The sequence below is a fragment of the Penicillium argentinense genome, assembly GCF_028826775.1.
Source record: "Penicillium argentinense strain IBT 30761 chromosome Unknown utg000004l_segment0_segment0, whole genome shotgun sequence".
NCBI lineage: Eukaryota > Fungi > Ascomycota > Eurotiomycetes > Eurotiales > Aspergillaceae > Penicillium > Penicillium argentinense.
The window spans coordinates 2674976-2689622 of NW_026622663.1; the positions used below are offsets into that span (position 1 = coordinate 2674976).

Consider the following 14647-nt stretch of genomic DNA (forward strand, 5'->3'; position numbering starts at 1 on the left):
GCCGCGAAATTGGCTGGATAAATTTATCTGGTAATACCGTATACACAATGTCGAGCCAACGCGGGAGACGGCCTGCAGGGTCTGTACTGTATTACGATATCCACTAACCGTATACGGTAAGTCTATCCGCGGACCTCCGCTAACCCCGCGGACGACAATGCTTCATTTATGTCTGCCATCATTTCTGAATGGCTCGTTATTCGTGGAACTGCAAAGCGGATCACTGCAGGCTTGAATTTCAGAGCTCAATAATATTATCAAGCACTGTAAGTCTTCGAGCTCCCGCAGATCTATATAATGCAAGGCCCCGCGGATGTCCGCGGAGCTCAACACGTCCATGGTTTCTACAATCCACCACCACCACAAGTTAAGATGAAACGGAACAACAGAGGCGATATAATTTCGTTGGCTGGTCGGTGGACCCGGCCACCTCTATCATGTCTCGCCTGTCGCGAGAAGAAACGTCGATGCGATCGTGCCCAACCATGCTCCAATTGTCTGCAGAGACGCATTCCGTGCGAATATTCCGGGTCTAGTCCGGAAGCTGCAGGTACATCAGATTCATTGCATGGATCCACCCATAATGGGCCCAGTGAGTCCCTTGAGGCGCATCCGACAAACCAATCGGAGCTAGGTCTTAGGTACGTCTTCTGATCACGATCTTCCCAAGGCCACCAGGTGCTACTTGCTAACACCCGTTTGAAGTAGCTCAGATGAGCTTATGTATCGAGTACGAAGACTTGAAGAAGCATTATCTGCAAGGTCTTACACTCCTCAGGAGTCATCTGTCAACTACAAAGCCATAGAAACTGCAGTGAGTTTGTTTGTCAGTCTGTAATCACCACTGCTCATTGTATATTTGCTAATGCAGGTCCTGCTAGGATTTTGGCTCTAATTTCGTCACTCCTTTCGGTGCCCATATACTCTCAAATCATAGCAAAGAACATGTTCTCAGAGTGATAGATATAACCAGATGTCTCCCGCCTTTGCGTCAGGCGAGGGAGCTATTCAACCATTTCGCAAATACATTGCAGCCAACCTTTGGAGTCCTTCATATACCGACTGCTCGCAATCTTATGGAAAAGACCTACAAGTGCATGCTCGAGGGCGAAGAGCCCCACGTAGCGGATCTAATGTTGATGTTTGCAATTTTTGCTGGCGCAGCGCTCGTTTGGACACCACGGGTTCTAGAAGATCTGAACACCACGAAGGCCGGGGCTAAGGCAGCTTTCATGGCATACGTCCGCACTGCACTTGCCATATTAGAACATCCAGATCAGCTCATCCAACCGTCAACTACAGCTCTGGTAGCTATTGGCACACTGGGTCATTTGCTCATGAACACTGATGGCTTTCCCATCAAGGTCCATCTTCTTCGCCATCGCTGTCTTTTGATGTCTCGGGATATGCAAATCCATCGGTTAGACACTGCTCAATCTCGCGAAGAAAGAAGAATCAAGGGCTGCGACATGATAGATGTTGAAGTCCAAAGGCGCGCGTGGTGGAACATGGTGGCATCTGACTGGTAAGTCATCCCCTTGAATTGGGGGTGCATTGAACCATACTCACGATGGCAGGCTTCTTTCGTTCTCCGGTGGCCCCCAGGAAGGTGCATACACTTTCCAGCCAAAACATATGAATGTCAATCTACCCAGCAATACAGACGATGAAATGATCACGACATCGGGGGTTCAGCAGGCATACCCACTATCCGTTCCCACGTCCATGTCAGCCTTCATTGCTCGAGTACAGGGTTCTGAACTCTGTCGTGAAGTGATCGATGCCCTACCGTCGATCTTGCTGGACTCCCAGTACGCAGATTACAGCGTCATTCTAGAGCTGGATGCCAAGTACCAGACATACATGGACAACCTTCCTTTCTTCTTCAAGCTTGATCCTGCCAGCATTGAGCAAAGCCGACAAATATGCAAAGAGCGACCCTATATTGCCTGGCAAAGAGTCTCTGTCCACTTCAGCCTTCATACTCGCCTTTGTCGACTCCACCGACAGTATCATCTTGAAGGCGCGACGAACCCGAAATATGCATATTCCCACAAAGTCTGTATCCAGTCCGCACAGAAGGTCTTGGAATTACGACGTTCCATGGACGAGATCTCTGCTGAGGTTGAACTCAATCCCGGACGGTTCTGGACGGTGATGCATCACGTCTTCTTTGCAGCCTTGATCCTGGCCATGGATGTATCGTTCAATCCTCAAGCACCCGATGCCGAGGCTCGCAAAGCAAAGGTGCTTGCCGCCTATCAAACACTGGAAAAGTCCAAGCAGGACTCGAGTAATCTGATGGAAGGCATTCAAAAGAATTTGCAGACACTCATGTCAACGCTGCACAAAAGTCGGTCACAGGTTCCTGTGAGGGATCCTGGCGCCGCGCGAGGCGATGCTTTTACCGAACCCAGCCAAGCCTCCTACCGACCTGGTGAGTTGACAACTCACGATCTTGCTGCTCAGCCGTCTTCCACGGTGGCTGCCAACAGTGGCTTCGACCTAGGCACGGTCAACGATATAGACCAAGAAGGCTGGGAGCAGCTCTGGTCGGAGTTTGTCGCCGTTGCGCCAGAGCTGGATGTTCCACAGTGGAGCTCCTTGCTGGAAGATGTGGATTTCAACCCTCAGCTGGATGTGTACTAGAATTTTTAGTTCAGTTTCTAATTCTAGAACAAAGCAAAATTGAAAGTTGACAGGGCTGGCTGCCTAGTCGACTGCGTCCGCCCCCAAACCAGTAACTGGCCCGAAGCCGAGATCGAGATTCTCTAGACCCGAATCGAGCTGCGTCATGGCCCGATACGCAGTAGAAAGTACAGAGTACAGAAGCACAAGAACCTGCTCTTCCATAATTAAATTTCAGCCACAGCCACTATCGCATGAGCACCATCCTCGAACCGGCAAAGCGATGAGTGAAGTCATGCATGGCCAATGGCACGCCAATGGCACCACAAGGATGAGGCATCGCCTTGGCAGGTGGGGGGAACAAGGGTTGTAGGGCGTGTAGGGCTGGTCGTTGGACAGGCGCCACAGTGACGACGGCATCAACGTAGCAGGAGTCACTGGAGGTATCCGTACCTCTCCTGACAGTATCATCAGACTGCGGTCGGATTGGGCTGCATGCGCGTAGCTTAGGGCAGATGAACAAAGTTGCCCAGCCTCCTCAGCGCCAAGCTTCTTTCCCAGGCAGCGAGGAAACGGGCGTTTGGGATAGGGCGGCTGGGAATGGAGATGCAGGGCCGAGACCGGGTGTGATTGGGGATTGGGGGGAGACTGCAGCAGGTATGCAGCAGATCCTGCAGTGATCAACCGGGGCCTTTGTACATGGACGAGGAGACGAGCTACGCTCTGCCACTGCGACAAGAACCAGGAACCCAGCGCCTATCGTAATTAGCAGGGCAAGTACTTGCCTTTTGGCGGCAGGCACATCCCCGTGATGACTCAACTCACAGCCACAAAGTATGCCCAATCAGGGCCTGCCAAAACCCGCTGGCCCTACCAAGCCACAAGTGGCGGACCATGACGCAATGCAACGGGAGCTCCTTCCCAGCCTTTTAAAATACCGGTCTCCGTGCTTTGCTTTCCGCAACTTCTCCCCTTAACCCCGAATCTCCCTCCACGATTCCAAATCACTCGCCATCATGCCTTTCACTGCTTCGTGAGTATTCCCCTTCGATAGCATCTGTTCTCACGCAGGACCCGACGACCTCGTCCTCGCCGCGCTCTCCCTCGGAGCCAGCCAAGCTCGAGGATCGGACGGGCGGGCCCTGTCGCAGTGCAAATCCGGGCGTGGTCGCTGATCCCCATCCTACAGCGACATCTGCAAGATCATTTTTGCCATCATCCTGCCCCCTCTGGGTGTCTTCCTGGAGCGCGGATGTGGTGCTGATCTGCTCATCAACATCTGCCTGACCATTCTGGGTTGGTTGCCTGGTATCATCCACGCTCTGTATGTATCCCACCTGGGTCTCTCTCTAAGGATCTTGCGTCTGCCCACCAGGATAACATCCACTAACCCACCTCCCACAGCTACATCATTTTCAAATACTAGAGCCAATTGTGCATCCTCCATGCTACCGTGCGTCTGACAATTCCTCTGCAACCGACCTCTCGACTGAAAATGACGATCCTTATCATGTGATTCCCAATTTCGTCTTGTTTTCACTGTGGTAGCGGAGCGGATGTGTTGAGTGCCGGTGCCAGCGTGGTTCCGCAGAGGCCCGGATTCGACTAGCCTCATGCTTTTCCCCCCACTACTTGGCGTCGAAGTCGAAGTCCATAATCCCCTTAATGTGGGCGATGTTATGTACACATCGTCAGATACCTTTTCCCCCTTTATTATGCGCGCTGCTCGGATCTCCTGGTTTATGGCTGGCTTTCTTTGAAATGATACCTCCTCATAGTCTATGCACCTTCGGGCTTGTTCTGCGCTCTGCCCCCAGATAGTGAGTTTTACGATGGGAATGCCAATTATTTGAAATCCATCTTTTCTCGACTTGTAGACATTTTGTAGCCAGAAATGCGATCTCCGGATCTTCTTATTGTGGACCAGGTACCCTATGTACGAATGTGCCTTAAAGGGTACTCCTGTATGCGCTGGCGATGTGAAGTGGCTGATTCTATCGGATGAGGCGGGCAGCAGCGGGGATCTACAACCATCCCGGCGAATCAACTGACACTACTCAGCATCTTACTACACAGCAATTACAGCACTAGCACGAACAGGGGCGAGCAGATCGCAAAGCCTACAAACCAGTGGCTATGAACATCCATGCATGACCCAAAACGTATTCATGACAGCGAGGCTTCGTCGCCTTCCAGAAGCTTGATTCGCGACCAGAGCGCTGAAGCTCACATGATCCGTCGCCGACAACTTCTTTTCCCAGCCCCAAACATGATTTGCAAAACGTGATCAGGCGATCAGCCGCGTTTAAAAACGATGAAACATCACCCAGCGCGTTGGCTCATTCACGTTGCTCTCGAAGCGCCCTCCGTATCCCGGCGCGTAGCCTCGGCGCCTACAGCTGCACCACCAACCAGCACCCAGGGATAGGACGCTCTACCTTCTCCACAATTCACCAGAACCTCCAGAATGCCATCGGGTGAAGCCATCTCGTTTCATCAGGGCGCCTATGTGCACCGCCGCCACGACCACGTTTCAGACTTGGGTTGAGCCTGATCTGCTTGGTCCATCGGGCAGCGGGTCAGCGTCATAGCGAGAGGACGTTGCCCTCGCGCGTAAATTCGCGATGTGCGAGTATTTGGTGTTTAATCAAGCCCTGGTCCTCCGGGGGGGAGTCGAGTGGCTTTTTCTTATCTTGCTCTTTTGTCTTTTGTCTGCTCTCGAGACAAACTCCGAGGACACTGCCATCGCTTCGAGAGGAGTACACAAACACATCAACCGAGGATGATAACCTCAAGGTATACATGGATTCAAGGGTAGTGATTCCCGAATAGTATCATGAGAGGTGAGTTCAGCAGCGCAAAGCACCACTCCAACAGAGCCACCACTCACAGCGATAGAGCTACCACAGTATGCTTCTCTATTCGGTCTTCAGGATACTTCCGGCTGCCCTACTGTCAGTCGCCTTTTGCTCGGCCAGCAGCTCAGATACGAGCGATGGCTCGTCACTATGGAACATGATCCCAGACTGTGCCCAGACTTGCGTGAACAACTTCATCGAAACACAATATACACAGGAGGAATGCGAGACCACGGCAAATATCAAATGCTTGTGTCGCACAAGGACCTCCAGCGGGTTGACATTGGGAGAGGCAGCCTTGAGCTGTACGTATGCTTTGTGTGACGACAATACTAAGACGAACACGAACGTCTATCGAATCTGCGACTCGGTGTCTGGTGCCGTCTTGGAAACTCATGCCACGATCACTGCGACGACGTTTGGAAAAAAGACAACCACGAAGACACAGACTACCACAAGCACCGATTCTACGACATCACATTCCACGACACAAACCTCCGCCGATATGCCCGCTTCAACTACTTCGAGCGAAATTCCCGGAATAGCTACTTCTCATCAAACAGCGTCAACATCAACGTCAACATCAACGTCAACATCAACATCCGAGTTTCACTCGATATCGGAGACCACAAGCTCCGAACGCTCTACCTCAACACCTATCCACACCTCGTCTGCATCGAATAATACTACGTCGGAAACAAATAAGGAGAATGACCATCATGGTGTTAGTGCAGGCACAGTCATTGGTGTCTCAGTCGTGTCCGGCGTGGCTGGGTCCTTCATAATCGGCGTTGCCGTATTCTTCTGCTGCAAGAGGTGGAAACAACAGAGACGCGCCTCTTCTGAGCCGGGATCAGACTTTTTCGAAATCGGTGGGAACATGTCCGAGCCTCCAGGATTTTCCGAGAAATCTTCACGACAGCCCACGCCGGATCCAGAGCCAGGTCCTTCGACGTTTTCCTCGGCCAGAAAACAGCCGGAATTATCAGAGCCTCAGCGAAGCCTTCAACCAGGATCCCGTTCCCTGCCTCCACTTGGTGCCTTTTCAAATGCATACTCCGAGTCTCGAGGAGTATATCAAAAGCCAGAGCGTATAGGATTCGCCATCAGCTCTGCTTCGGGCTGGGCAGATTCGGCTCGGTCCCAAACATCGCACAACCCATTGCAGGAGATGATGCCCAACTATGGGGAGGGTCTTTACCCCAAGCCCCTCAGGTTGAGTCATAGGCCGGTCAGTGGAGAGACTCTATTTGAAGAGGAAGAAGAAAACCAGACGGCAACGACGACAGCACCGGCAGCACTGGCCGGGCCGGCAGACCGCAGACCAAACATGGCCCAAATAGCAGGACCACAAAGCAAGTTAGCAGGTCTACCCGCAAACCCACGAGCTCTGAAAGACGGGTTTCCCGCAGACAGATTCCGCCGTGCCCCTCCAGGCCCTCAACAAACAGCTCATTCTCAATACCCTGCGGGTATACAGCCCGGAACCTTGGGCCGAACTCTAGGACCTTATTTCAACCAACGCAGCAATCGACGAACCTCATATACCTCAAACAGCAGCAGCGGCCCGAACTATAGCTCTGACTGCTCCCAAGACACGACTACAAATACCCTCCTCACAACACCCGGTCGACCAGATCCTTTGACGCCAAAACAAACCCCAGTGCTTGGAAGCCTTGCGCCTCCTGCAGAGATAGTTTCTCGGCCACGAATCGTCCGCGGTGATGATATTAAACGTGTCGATGTTCGGAGATGCCCTCATCCTCGTCCACCGAGTGAAGGGAGTGCACCGTGGGGCCCAGATGATCTGTGGCTTGAGCGAGGGAGGGCGAGAGCTCCCCTTGTGGCCACCTTCTCTGAGTTGCCGTATCCCTCCGAGAGATCTCCTGGGGTGGTGCATTACCCGTCGAGCCCAAAGAAGCGGCCTCAGGATATGCCGGAAAGAGGGTCGCCGACTGGAAGGAAACTTATGCCGTCAAAGAGGGGAGCAGATTTGATTTTGAGGGTTGATTGAGGCGCTTTTGATATCAATCTTGTCATATTATCTTCATTTTGTTCTTGTATACTAAAATTGATGTATTACTGTACAAATTTATTATGTTTTAGAAAATCGTTTGTAGGGTCAAAGTATGCTAGGCATTATATTACATTGGTTGACGGATGTGCACTCATAATAAGTAGTGCGAGTGCTATACAACGTCTCGACTTCGACTTTACTGAATGCATCATGTACATTGTTCGACTCCGTTGTATTCCGTATTGAACTCGTATATTTTCCACCGAACAGGCCTTAGGCTTAGATATCTATAAGCCTTTCTTCTGTAGCATTTTGTAACTCACGGTCGATGAAGGATCTAGAATTATGTTCAGACGTTGGGCTAGAAGCAGATCTTTGCGGGGCAGTAGTGGATTGAAGCTACCGGGTCCACTTCGTGCCGGCATTGTATAGACTACGACCTTATCTGAAGGTACACTTGACACTTGTGAACTTGACAGAGCTGAAGGCGAATCCGTCCATTTTGTTCATTTCTCAAATGGCGCCTTGCATTCCCGAACCAGGTCGTGCCTTCAGCGTAGCGTTCTCACAATGTGGTATGCTGGCGACGCCACGTGCCGCTTCGAGCCCTACCGTTCCGTCCCAGACGCCGCCAGCCATTCAGCTGCCGCCGCGAATACGGTCGTGTCCTCAATGCGGCGCTGGCTCCCGTGGTTCCCTTTCTGAAAAATAGAGTTGCCTCATTAGTGAACCGATTAGTTGCGATTGGCCAGGCTGTGGTTCCTGAGGCTGTTCGCTAAGCCACCGTTACTCCATGACGTCAAACGGCTGGCCGGCCCCACGGTGACGTTCCTTGATTGGATTGCTCCAAACAAGACATGCTCGGGATACTTTGTACGGCATAGCCAGCGAGAGGGAGGCGAGAGGGAGGCGAGAGGGGTTGGCAAGATCCAGATGTTGCTTATCTCGAGCCTGTATAGATTTGTATGGGCGGACAGCCTGAGGACTATACGGCGAGAGATAGCACAGTAGCACCACCTACCCTCAGATAGTCCATTTCGAAATGGTTACACCATCGCCATCATTATCCCAGTTGGAACTTTAGCGCTGGCCAGCGGACTCCACTCCGTGAAATCGAAACGCTTGCGTCGTTTCCGTTGCGCCAAGGGCACGCTGGTAAGTGTGGGTCCGCAAGGGCTCACTCGCGCTTCTCCGTAGAGGATGAGCGATCAGGATGATGACGCTGTGTCTGAACACGTACGGTGGGTCCCTTTGATACAGCCAGAGCGGCACGAGCCTCTGCGAAGCGCGCAGATGGGCCTCAGGATGCTATATTAATGGCCTGCCTCCCCCCACGTGCATGTCCGCCTAACTGGCTTTCGACACGATTTGCATCTGTTTGAATTCCTGCGGCAGTCTGCACGTCAGCCACCAGAATAGATGGTCGGCTTGCTCAAGCCATCTTCACTTGCGACGTGGAGAGCATTGTCTGTTCAGCTGTTTCGTTAGGCTTCCGGCCGGATCTCCAGCGCATCGCCTCGCGTCTCGTCGGCTGAACCGATCGTCACTCTACACCGGACCCGCTTTAAGTGGCCCACTTCCTTGTTTCTCTGCGCATTCACGATGACCACTGCCGATGGACTCGGGGCTCAGAGGGTCCGCCGACTCTCCAGTCTCAACGCCGATCGGGCCGACCTGTACCGCGGTCCCAACGTCATAGTTCCTCCCAAACACTTAATGACCACGAATTGCTCCGGAAATTCTTCCTCCAATAACCGCCTGATAATGAATAACCAACCTTTCGACGAAGTCACCTCTTCCGGAGAGGAAACTCCCCAGATTGCCACGCCTTTGACCCCACCGATGGTCACGAGTGCAGACTTCGCATTCGTATTCGATATCGATGGCGTCCTCCTTCGAGGTGGGAAGCCCATCCCAGAGGCCGTCCAGGCCATGAAGTACATCAATGGCGAGAACCCTTGGGGCGTCACAGTGTGAGTTCTGCTATTCCACCACCTTTCAGTGCAGAGCAATAAACTAATGCTCCTACTAGACCGTACGTCTTCCTCACAAACGGCGGCGGTAAGACTGAAGCAGAGAGGTGTCTCGACCTCAGTCGCCAACTCGAATTGGATGTCCACCCTGGACAATTCATCTGCGGCCACACCCCCATGCGCGAAATGGCGGAACGATACAACACCGTTCTAGTCGTCGGCGGCGAAGGCGAGAAGTGCCGCATAGTGGCCGAGGAATACGGATTCAAGAATGTCATCACGCCTGGAGATATCATCAAAACAAAACAAGATACGACCCCCTTCCGCAAGTTGACGGAAGAGGAGTACAAGAACTCGCGCTTCGTCGATCTGGAGAACACCCAGATTGAAGCAGTGTTTGTTTTCGCCGACAGTCGTGATTGGGCTGGCGACCAGCAGATCATCATGGATACCCTCATGACAGTCGAAGGAAAGTTGAATAAACGCTCGGAAGTCTACAACGAAGGACCGCCGTGCTTCTTTTCTCATAACGACTTGATCTGGTCGACTTCCCATGATTACTCACGTATCGGTATGGGTGCCCTCAAGACCTCGCTAGAAGCGGTCTACAAGGCTGTCACCGGCAAGGATTTGAATACCTTTGCTTTCGGAAAGCCCCAAATGGGCACTTTTCAATTCGCCACTCGTCTCCTCCAAGAATGGCGCCAGAAATCTCATGACATTGCCGATCCACCCTCGACGGTCTACTTCATCGGTGACACTCCCGAGTCTGATATTCGTGGCACCAACGAGTTCAATAAGCAAAGTGATATCGACTGGTACTCCATCCTTGTCAAGACTGGTGTTTGGCAAGAAGGAACCATTCCTCGCTACCCGCCTCGCAAGATTTGTGACAACGTTTATGATGCTATCAAATTTGCAGTTGAGCGTGAGCAGCAGAAGTTGATCAACCATGGCGATACGCTCGCCAACATCAAGATCAACCAGAGCGAGTTGAAGAACTAGAACGCTTTTTGGCTTCTGGTCCCTGCGATGAGCCTGGCAACCCCATTTTCAGCCATCTCCCTGCGCGGGACCCCAACTATATTAGATGATTAATCTATTGCCCATCTTATGATTTGTCCTGATGATTCCCAAGCTGCGATTGGATTCGATGATCAAATGTACAATTTTGGTCACATCGGTGAATGTTTTACTATTTTACCCCAAGACACCCCCAATACGAAATGACATACCAAAACTTCAAATACTTTTTTTTCTGCTCTAAATCATAATGCGTGCTTCATGCCCACAAATGTGGATGACCAACTTACTTTCTCGGGGCCATGGTCTCATAAATCTCACACTGCCGAATGGAATAATAATGACATCGCAACTAACCCCAGTATTCTATCCCCAACAATGCTAGCGAATCTCCGGCCCATGGGGAAGTCCAGACTACCCCGGATCTCCGTGTATGATAGGTGACTTCCTGTCCAGTCAATGTTCGAACAGAGTGATGTAATAGCCCAGCCCAAGATAGGAATCATGCATATCCGACTCGCATCTTTTATGTTGTAACGAAGCCCAATCTAATTCCCTGGCGTATCCTTGTCCCGTCGCCTCGTATCAAGGCAAGCAGCAAATCAGGATAATCCCGATCCTTTGGTAACTAGTGCAAAACCACGGAAGTGACAAATTAGGCAATCCGGATTGATCGAGAGGACAGGCCTCCCACCCGCTGCGAGGTTCTAGTCGTTTAGCCAGTTCTGGGTTTCCAAGGATTTACATAGTGGGCGAAAAATCCGGGGTCAGAATGCTAGGGTTGGATTAAGTTGGCCGGGTTGGTTTGTGTCATAATAGCTACGTAGTTGCCATCCATCCGATCTCTGGGAGGCCTAAAAACCCCTTCGGTGTTGTACTGTTCTTGTTGAATTTCGTTGATTCTTTCCCTTGTTTCTAGTCTATCCTTCACTTGACAGTACAATTTCTTGTGGCGACTTGAATGTGTGTCTTGAAAAAAGAATGTTCATCTTGGCAACCCTCATTACAGATGCTCTGTAGACGTCCGGATCCCTTTATTTTAGATCTAGTGATCAAACGGAAATTCAATGCAATTCATATATTCAAATTCCACATATTGTCCTGTCGGAAATAATACTTTCGGCTTGGCGCCGTCTTGTGAAACTGGATGCATGCCCTAAAATTTTGGCGGCAATCCCCGCCCTTCAGATGACAACGACCCACATTCTGTCCACAACCCGGGGAGAGCCGACTTATCTTTGGATCAATTTCTCAGGAAGGACAGAAAACACTACATATCACACATTCTGTCCAAAATCTTCCAAACAGAAAAATGGTTTGTAAAGCATCATGTCCTTGAGTGCCCTCGCTAACAAACAAGCTAGACTGTATGCACAGAAGCAGTATATCTCCACGACGCCACTCTGAGAACCCTGGCCACAGAGATTCTATCTTGTCAGCCAATATCATCGCTCTCAGAAGACGAGCAAAGCCTGGGGCGTACTTTGGCACCGGAGGACTCAGCTATCGTTATGCGTCAAACCATCTTGTATCCTCGTGGAGGTGGACAGCCTAGTGACACGGGTACCATTGCTCTGGTAGACCAGGAACCGACGTTCACTGTGTCCCTGGTCCGTAAAGCGGACGACGGCAAAATCCTACACTTCGGCAAGCCGTCAAACCAAGACATCTCCTTTGCCGAGGGCCAGCGTGTCATTCAGAATGTCGATGCCGAAAGGCGTGACTATCACTCCCGGCTGCATACGGGAGGGCACATTCTTGGAGTGGCGATGGAAATGCTCATGCCGGGGCTGAAGGAGGTCAAAGCAAATCATGCTCCGGGAGAGGCTTGTTTGGAATTTGAAGGGTTGCTGTACAATGAGCACAAAGCGTCGATCCAAGAAAAGCTGGATGACTTGGTCAAGCAGGATCTGCCTATACTGATCTCTTGGGCGGGGGATGGATCAGGCCTAAAGAGCCTTGGGAAGGACCGGGAAGGTGCTATCCGTATTGTCAGTATTGGTGGCCTGGACCAGACACCGTGCGGCGGCACTCATGTTTCCCGGACCAGCCAGGTTGGGCACGTTGAAGTCCGCAAGGTTAGCCGGCAGAAGGGGATCAGTCGGGTCTCGTATGAGGTTCCTTCAATAATGTGAAGTACTTGAAGAAGATGGAAGATTATCGTGTATATATTAGATTGTATATAGTAAGGAGTCTATCGCCATTTCGCAATCTGAAATTACAGAGAAGGAGTTTCGTAAGTCGTGATAAGGTGGGCTGCAGTCGGCAAGCCCAGATGCGCGCCTGCAAAGGATGAATTGAACGAAGGCACAAGCGCTTAGATCAAATCACAAATTCCTGGTCCAGCCAATGCTTTATAACGATTTTGCCCTCGTAAAACCCATCTTTTGGAGAGCGAACAATAATAGCAGCGTGACTGTGCCGATGGTTGTGGATATGAACGGGATATTTCGTAAAGCCCACATCGTTGAGTGAATCAATGATAGCAAACTGATCAGGCGTCAATGCCAGTTTTGGATGATTTTGCGTTGAGTTGGCAGCATGGAAAGTCTCGGAGGACTGTGTGCCCTTGTCGGGCTTGCTTGGACTGGAAGACTTTGAAAACTCCGCTGTAGATGCGTCAGACTGTTCGGCGTCAGAGCTAGAAAGATAGGCTGGCTCCTGTCGATTATTGACCTTCTCGAATGCTTCCTCAAGAGCATATTGGGCATCTCTTATGAGAAAAGGTACCTTGTATCTTCCAAAGCGAAGTCCATTTTTGCCTTCACCGTGGAGTTTGATCCTCCGCTGACTACGGAAGGTCTGTATGGCGGAGTTGATAAGAAACAATGTTGAAACGGGACCGATGAGAAGGAGTATGAGCATCCAGAAAGGCGCATCCTTGGCAAATGCTTTGTGCTTTTCGCATGCGTTCAAAGCTGCCGACTCTGCCTCAGCTGTTGTAGAAGGCAGCAGGTAGACATGTGGATCGATGATCACTTGTTCATAGCCATCGACGTAGTTGATGTTGATCTTGTCCAAGTCTCGGAAAGGGTCGACTTTTGAAAGCGCAGTTGTGTAAAACGCGGTTGTGCGGTCGTTCACTATGTTGGCATAAGCACTTCGGGTCTGGAATCGCTTCAAACCCTTGATAAAAATGCTATCAGGGTCTGCCAGGATGCTGAGCAAGGGTCGGCCAGTATCTCGGAAGGAGTCCACCATGAACAGCTGTTGTCCAGACACGGAGACAGTCCTAGCTCCCATCACGTTCCAGAATTTTCCTCTCCAGCCCTTGAGGGGAGCTCTGACTCCTACATGGGGCGAGGCAAACGTAGTAAAGTTGACAGCTTCCACTTTGTCGAGCCAGCCTTGAGCTTCCAACAATCCGATGGCATACCGGGCAACAAGTCCGCCGAGAGAATAGCCAACAACGCTCAACTTTTTAATCTCCTGACCCTGTTCTTTTAAGGCGTCCACTGTCTCTTCGATCTCATGCGCCAAACGTTCGCCGCCCAGCTCGATGCCGTCGTAGGTATAATTCCCGCTATTTTCCTTGGCACTAAAGACGTGCAACTGATCGCCATGTCGCTCTCTCAAGGCAGAGGCTACCTGATCCAGGTGAGATGGGTTCCCCCACAATCTGCTCGAAAGCAATTAGCCCATTGCCCTTTTTGACGTCAATTCGTAGCATCTTACCCATGGACCAGGACACAAATGTGGTCAGCTTTCGAAGACGAGTTAGACATGACTGCGTATGAGAAAATTGGACTTGGGGGCGGATTCGCCAAGGAAAGGCGAGGTATTTGAGCATGCGTGTGTTCCGGAGTTAAGGCTGCCGCTGGACACGGGGATTACTGGCCACGGACGCGTTGCATCCGATAAGGCCGGGTCGGCATTGATAGACACTCCGGGGCCGGCCCACAGCCCCAAAGCGACACCGCCCTCAGCTGCCGCCAAGCCCCGCCGGGCGGTGGTTTTGATGCCTTGATGCCTTATCAATTCTGCCTTTCTGCCTTGTCGCCTTGCAACAAATCCGGGATCTAAGTTTGAAGTGTTTGTATCGTAGCTTCCTCCCGCGTCTTCACTGACTCGCTGCACTTGTGTTTCCAATCACTCTTGCTGTCGGAAGGTGTGCCAGTCGAACCTCTGCAAGGGTATTTCATCGTTCT

The 14647-nt window shown here is 51.3% G+C and overlaps 7 protein-coding genes across 7 annotated transcripts; 5 read left to right on the plus strand and 2 right to left on the minus strand.

Moving 5' to 3' along the window:
- Positions 1 to 297: 297 nt before the first annotated feature.
- On the plus strand, positions 298 to 2649 carry N7532_003897 (uncharacterized protein; the record flags this gene model as incomplete). Its single annotated transcript, XM_056616391.1, has 3 exons — positions 298 to 641; positions 974 to 1525; positions 1578 to 2649. 3 exons carry the CDS (start codon positions 298 to 300, stop codon positions 2647 to 2649), a joined length of 1968 nt encoding a protein of 655 aa, XP_056476748.1.
- A 995-nt stretch (positions 2650 to 3644) lies between these two features.
- N7532_003898 (YqaE/Pmp3 family membrane protein) lies at positions 3645 to 4054 on the plus strand (the record flags this gene model as incomplete). The annotated part of the gene is made up of 3 exons (XM_056616392.1): positions 3645 to 3661; positions 3818 to 3952; positions 4033 to 4054. The coding sequence occupies 3 exons, from the start codon at positions 3645 to 3647 to the stop codon at positions 4052 to 4054; spliced, it is 174 nt and encodes a 57-aa protein (XP_056476749.1).
- Positions 4055 to 5538: 1484 nt separating this feature from the next.
- Positions 5539 to 7500, plus strand: N7532_003899 (uncharacterized protein; the record flags this gene model as incomplete). The annotated part of the gene is made up of 1 exon (XM_056616393.1): positions 5539 to 7500. One exon carries the CDS (start codon positions 5539 to 5541, stop codon positions 7498 to 7500), a length of 1962 nt encoding a protein of 653 aa, XP_056476750.1.
- Positions 7501 to 8289: 789 nt separating this feature from the next.
- Positions 8290 to 8539, minus strand: N7532_003900 (uncharacterized protein; the record flags this gene model as incomplete). The annotated part of the gene is made up of 2 exons (XM_056616394.1): positions 8290 to 8454; positions 8525 to 8539. 2 exons carry the CDS (start codon positions 8537 to 8539, stop codon positions 8290 to 8292), a joined length of 180 nt encoding a protein of 59 aa, XP_056476751.1.
- A 566-nt stretch (positions 8540 to 9105) lies between these two features.
- Positions 9106 to 10481, plus strand: N7532_003901 (phosphatidyl synthase; the record flags this gene model as incomplete). Its single annotated transcript, XM_056616395.1, has 2 exons — positions 9106 to 9476; positions 9536 to 10481. The coding sequence occupies 2 exons, from the start codon at positions 9106 to 9108 to the stop codon at positions 10479 to 10481; spliced, it is 1317 nt and encodes a 438-aa protein (XP_056476752.1).
- A 1330-nt stretch (positions 10482 to 11811) lies between these two features.
- N7532_003902 (putative alanine--tRNA ligase) lies at positions 11812 to 12634 on the plus strand (the record flags this gene model as incomplete). Its single annotated transcript, XM_056616396.1, has 2 exons — positions 11812 to 11814; positions 11864 to 12634. 2 exons carry the CDS (start codon positions 11812 to 11814, stop codon positions 12632 to 12634), a joined length of 774 nt encoding a protein of 257 aa, XP_056476753.1.
- A 187-nt stretch (positions 12635 to 12821) lies between these two features.
- N7532_003903 (lipase ROG1 family protein) lies at positions 12822 to 14224 on the minus strand (the record flags this gene model as incomplete). Its single annotated transcript, XM_056616397.1, has 2 exons — positions 12822 to 14118; positions 14175 to 14224. 2 exons carry the CDS (start codon positions 14222 to 14224, stop codon positions 12822 to 12824), a joined length of 1347 nt encoding a protein of 448 aa, XP_056476754.1.
- Between the last annotated feature and the right edge of the window lie 423 nt (positions 14225 to 14647).